This window comes from Leucopleurus acutus (assembly GCF_964270905.1).
Source record: "Leucopleurus acutus genome assembly, chromosome: 15".
Lineage (NCBI taxonomy): Eukaryota > Metazoa > Chordata > Mammalia > Artiodactyla > Delphinidae > Leucopleurus > Leucopleurus acutus.
In genome coordinates, this window is record NC_139157.1 from 77,275,460 (window position 1) to 77,281,714 (window position 6,255).

At 37.1% G+C, this 6,255-nt stretch overlaps 1 protein-coding gene across 1 annotated transcript in view; it reads right to left on the reverse strand.

Annotated features, from left to right (window-relative positions):
- The window catches only part of MYO6 (myosin VI), a 145,370-nt gene that overhangs the window by 16,975 nt on the left and 122,140 nt on the right, over nt 1–6,255 (reverse strand). Inside the window, exons 27-28 of the mRNA XM_082855955.1 lie at nt 5,672–5,800; nt 4,678–4,838 (exon numbers count right to left, since the gene is read on the reverse strand). Coding sequence (XP_082712081.1) covers nt 4,678–4,838; nt 5,672–5,800 — 290 coding nt within the window. The remainder of the gene's footprint in view (nt 1–4,677; nt 4,839–5,671; nt 5,801–6,255) is intronic.

The following is a 6,255-nucleotide window of genomic DNA, read 5'->3' on the forward strand; positions in this document are numbered from 1 at the left end:
CCCAGAAGAGTGTTAACTTTTCTCAAAATTTGCTTAATTCTGTGAAGTGGAATGTTCATGTCATCATGTTCATCAACCTCATTAGTATTTTATTTTCCTGACCTTTGTGCTCTTCCTTCATAATTAATCATTTTCTCATTCATTCTATTCATCAGACTCTGGCAACCTCAAAATCTTATAAATCAGCAAAAATCAGAAGAAAAGAAGATGGCTATGTTTGCCTCAGGGCTCAGTTTTCCGGATGCCGGCCAAGAGCTGCGACCCTGATTATAAAGGAGCAAAGGATTCTCTCCGTCCTTGTGAGGAACACTGGCTAAGGTTCAATGCTGACAGAGGTCTAGCCAAGCAAGCACAGTCAGAGAAAAAGTAATCTTTCAAAACTGATGATCAAGGGCAACAAATGCAAAGTAAAAAAACACAAATATCATCAAATAAAATCAAACTAATAAGAATTTTCTAACTTCACATTTCTTTTCCCACAGCAGATTTCAAGGGAATGCACAGCCTTGCAAAGCTCTTTACTCCATAGTCTGTTCATCATACGGAGATTTCATACGCAGATGCCCTCACACCACCCACGCTGGACGGGCAATCTCTACTGATTCAACATCCCACCTGAGCATGTTACTGCTCTAGGAGCTGCACCATATATACTGGATAGAAAAGGCTCCTGCATCCAGGTGTTTTTTTTCCTTCTGATTTTTCCAACCTATATGCAAATGCTCACAGTTTCACCTCAGACGTGAGTTGGTTGCTAGGCTTATTTAATTCGAGCTCAAATGGTTAACTATGAAGCAGTGGATGCAACGGCACCCACTCAGAGATAGGTTTCAAAATTTGTGGTGCATTGTGGGAGCAATGATGCTATGAGAGTCCGCTGCTGGCATCGGATGAGGTGAGGAGTCAGGGATGCCAAATGTCCTGCACAAGAAGAACTGCCCCACGTCCCATATGACTTTAACATATCCACCAGACATATAGAGGTGAAACGCACATATACATATATAGTTACATGTAAACTATATACACATAGTTATACATAAGTTCTACATGTAAAACCACCCTTTTTTTGCATGGTTTTAATATTCACAGAATTTCTCTAGGAATTTCTCCACTATTGTATAATGGAGAGGACACTGTGTTTAACTCTGTTCAGAACTTTACAAAGGACTGTTCACAATTTCGTGGCATTTAACTGACTGATACAACTGCCTTATATCAATTTGCATTTGTAGCTGCTGCACTCATGGTGATTCTATGTATATGTGAAAACATCTGAGTACCTGACTACGTTTTCCTGTAGTTGTGAGCAAGCACTTTCATATTAAAGTAAATATAATAAAATAAATAATTATAAATTACTGTCCTTTTATTTCTCTTTTACATGTATTGTTTAGAGAGAATTATTAATGTAGGTTGCATCATTCATAAAGCATTTATTATTTGGTACTGGGGTCTGACAGAGTTAAGAACCATCACTATAAGGGGTACAGTTGGAGTCCTAAAAGCTATTAAAATTCAGATTTTAAATACATTTCAAAATTATATACATATAGCACATATGTAAAAATATATGCAAAAATATATTTATGCATATAAAGTATAATTTATATGTATATCCCTACTGCTACTTAGATTCTCTCTCTGTGGGGAGATTTTCATAACAAAAAGATACACGAGCACCAATGTTAGCATGACGTATATAACTTTAGATTATGAGCTATTTTAGATATTAGCAGAATGAACTATTATATATACGGAAAACTAAGCTATCTGCCATGACTCAAATACTTTAAATATTTATTCTTATTTATATCTCTACATCTACTTTTATAACGACATAAGTAAGGGATAATTAAAAACACATAAAACAAGATGGGTATTAAAGTTTAAACAAAGTGAGCAAACAGAAAGAAAGAAACCAAATCATAAACTACTGTGATTGAGCACCGAACTCCTAGGAGCAGTAAACATTTTTCCTGGGCAAAATAATAATGAGGATGATGATGATGATAATCATGTAAAATTTACTTCAATGAGGAAAATGTTCCTCCTAAAAAGTATACACAACCTAATAAAGAAGAAGAAAAAAAAAGGTCATATGATTAAATCAGTTTTAAAAGGGAAATGACATACGGTGTCATTCTGGGTCCTGCTCCATTAATCCTGTGAAAAGAATACGTATATTTTAGTCAATACCATAACCAATTCTGAACTGTGAAAATCCGGATTGTGCCAAATTTGTACTTCAGTGACTTTGCAAATTGATTTTAAAAACTCCATTATCTCTATTTAATCTATGTATGAGAACACTCAGAATTTTAATGTTTTAAAATCTTCATTACAAATGATTAGAAAAAAATAAAGGCATTCTGTGAAAATTAAAGAGTGAATATATTACATCTAGATTAAAAAACTATTCATGTGAGGTTTGTGTGTTTGTTTTTAATAGAATCTAGATATTACTTTATAATTTAAGGTAGTGTGAAATCATTACTGTGCATCAGGATCATATGTGTAATTGATTGAGATATTTTAAAATACATTATGTATGCAGGAAACAATTCTTACTTAGAAGTTACCGGATGGGAATCCAAGCTGGAAAAGTAACTTGAAATTGTTTTGTAATGTATCACAGAACCCAAGAACATTTTCATGCCATATATTAAGAACAGAGTTACTTAGAGAGGTTCTTACTCATAAATGTGTTAGAAAGAATTCAGTGCTAACAAAGGTAACATAAACATTCAAAAACATTTAGATGTAGCCCATGGAGTAAGATAAAATTATCAAACACGGAAAATCTATAGAGAACATCATATCCACAATGAAGTGCTAATGCTTTTAGTACAGTGTATAAAAAAATAACCTGGCAGTTCAGAAGGGAAGGAGTTCATGGGGACCTGAGGGTCAGCTCTCTTCCTGGAAGACAGCTGGCAGACAGGACCTGAAGGGACAGTCCAGGGAGGGACACCATTCCTAAGGCTGTCCCACAGGAGAACTAAACTAACTCTTCTGCGGTTCAAGTCATAACTGCTTGAGTATCTCCTAATTATTTGGGAGTGGTCCCATTACCTAGTTAATTCTGTTTAACTTAAATCATAGGTAACTCCTCCCTTAAGTTAAAGGGCCTAAATGGTCCACTCTTTCTCTGAGACCACTCACATTGGAAGAAGTGCATCTTTCTGAGGATGAGAAGGAGACCACATATGAGCCAATATCTTACTCATATTACCTGGAATGACACTGGATAGAGCTAAATATTTCAAATGCTTAAACATAGAGTTAAGCCATAAACACCAAGAATGACTCCATTAATGAGTCTCTCCCTAACAAGCTTCAACCATAATAAAGTCAGCTCGGTCAAGTGCAGGACTTCCTCACACACATCAGGGCCACTGCTCGGTTCATTAGGAGCCTGGCCTAGGCCACTAGTCAGTTATCCACAAAGGCTCCGCCAAGCCACCCAAACACAGGTGGAAGGAACCGAACAGCAGCTGAACGAAGTCTGCAGTTACAAAAGCCACAGACGAGCAAAAATATCTTAATTATAGTGAAATGTTAATAAAGAACCCAAACCAAAGAGCTTAACAATTATTGTAACACATAGGCATATTCAGTTTATTTAAATATAACTTTCACATGCAATTCACACTCCAGAGCTCCCCAATACAATCATTTACTAGAAAAAGTGTGAAGGCAACTTAACGTACTCTTTCCCTTCCCTATCTTTGTTTTCAGCTAAATAAAACCTAATCACCACCTTGCAATGTGGTGGACCAAGTTTTTTTTTTTCTTTCACAAGGAAATAGCAACATCTAGTATTTTAATTATTTTGTCATAAACAGTGCTCTGACATTCTGAAAAGCATGGTTACACCCATCTATGTGCCTCTCAATATATACACAATATACCTAAACATAAAGGAACCCTACAAACTAGTTTGCTTTGTTTTTACAAATAAATAATAATAGTAACTACTGTTTCTACATTCTGTATTTTTAGAGAATGCATCTGTTATAGTACAACCTTCCTGCAACTTTTAATAAGGACTTCCGTGTTCCTCCACACTCCATACTATTTAGAGATAATTCAGAAACGTGAAGAGTCAAAATATTTCAATGTGATTAAGCTTCCTTCTTGGAAAGGGAAATCTGTTTATTCTAAATCACGGGGAAGCTGGAGGAGCGTGTGTGTACGCGTAAAATTTCTAAAGTGTTAGGGTATGTGACATATTTTTAAAATTTTCATTAGGAAAGTAATGAATTCCAACCTCAAAAATATTAAACTGGATTATAACATATTCACTGATTCTTATGCCAGTGTTGAACAGCAGATACTTAGAAATTACTTGTCTACCCTTTATACAATACTCTTTGATAAGTTATTTTCTTAAACTACTCAAGAACTGAAATATCAGCTTTAACTTTCAATAGTTTAACAGTTTGATGAAATCAATAGCTTCATTCACTTGGGTGGTGTAAAACTGAATACAAATCATTTTTAAATGGCAAATATACCAGGGCCTAAGGAATATGATGACTCTCGCCTACCCTAACGCTGCAAAGAGGCAGGCAGGGAGGTCAAGCGGCAAAGCCCCGCCCCCTCCACCGCGGAGAGCCCCACCCCCTCCGCCCCCGCCCCCTCCGCCCCCGCCTCGCCCCGTGCACGCGGTACCTGCGCAGCGCCGGGTCCACCTGCGCCTCGTCGCTGATGAGCTCCGCCTCGCTCTGCGCGATCCGCAGCGCCAGCTCCCGGTCTCGGCGCTCCTGCTCCAGGACCGCCTGCTGCTGGGACTCCTCCTCTCGCTGCCGGGCCAGCTGCTCCTCCACCTCCGCCTGCCAGCACAGAAGGCCATGGCGCCCGGGCCTCCCCACTTGTTTACCTGATCATTCCCCTCCCCACGTAAAATCGTTCCATACACTTTTTTTTTTTTTTTTACTAAGAAATACCTACTGTTTAACCAGAAGTCTCTTCTGTATTATGATTAATGCTACCTCGTTCCCCAAACCAAGAGTGCACCATTCTATCACTAGAGTATGAGTCTCCCAAATATCGTATCCTAGGTGTCACCTTAACACCAACACCTACACAGCAGAGGTCAGGAATTTAAAGTGTTGGTTGTGCTCAGGATGAATCAGAAAGCTGAGACAGACAGACACTCAAATAGGGAATCAATTATTCTCAGACATGGACTTTTTACAAGATGGGGGTAGGGAGACTATCTTAATCCTAACCTATTAATATCAGTATCTACAAAGTTATAAAATAACATTTTTAAAACATTATATAATGTAACTGAATACTGATCTGACTTTCCCCCTATGAATAATAACAACCTAATACTTATTGAACAAGGCACTGTTCTAAATGCCTTAACACGTGTTAACTCATTTAATGCTCACAATCACTATTTATCTCCATTCCAGAGAGAGAAAACTGTGGCCCACATCGTGACTTGTGCAATGTCACAGTTTCTGTCACTGAGGGGCTGGATTTGAACTCACTTCCCTAGCTCCAAGTCCCGTCCAATAACCACTTGAGAAACTGCCTTCTGTCTCTAGAATAAAACAATGACAATTTATACCTAGTAAAGCAAGATCTTCTGTTTTGTAATTTTGTAGATTTCATTTTGCTAGAAATTCAGTCTGATTGCCTACTGAGTACAGACCTGAATACGTTTTTCATCATCTTCCCTTTTCTTTCTCTCTTCTTCTTCTTGCTTTCTCTTTGCTTCCATGTCAAGTTTCCTACCAAAAAGCAGAATACTCTTCAAAAATTTAATATAAAACAAGAAATCCTTCAGAAGAAAATTTAACTATTAATAAAGGTTACAAAATGGGAAGTCAAATAACCTCCTGGCTATATACATTATCAACTTATTTTGAAAAATAAAATAAAATCTAACTCTACTGACAGCAGTTCTTCAGAAACAAAACAAATACAATTATATTCCATAATCTTTAACATCTTTGGATTAACTTGGTTACTAAGCTACTTGTAAGGTCCTGATCACACTGCTTCTCTCTACTCCTTCTCCAGTTAGACAATCTTAGATTCCTTCCGTCTGCCCTACTATGGCAATCTTCCAAAATGCCATCAGTTTTTAAACTGCAGAAAAGAAGTACCTTCTTCCTAGATTATAAAATAATATGAAAGTCATAGTTTTAAAAAGAACTCAAGAAATCCTCAGGTGTTAAGAGTTTAACCAAAATTCAGATTATAGTTAGAATCATTTTATGTTATGATTGTAAA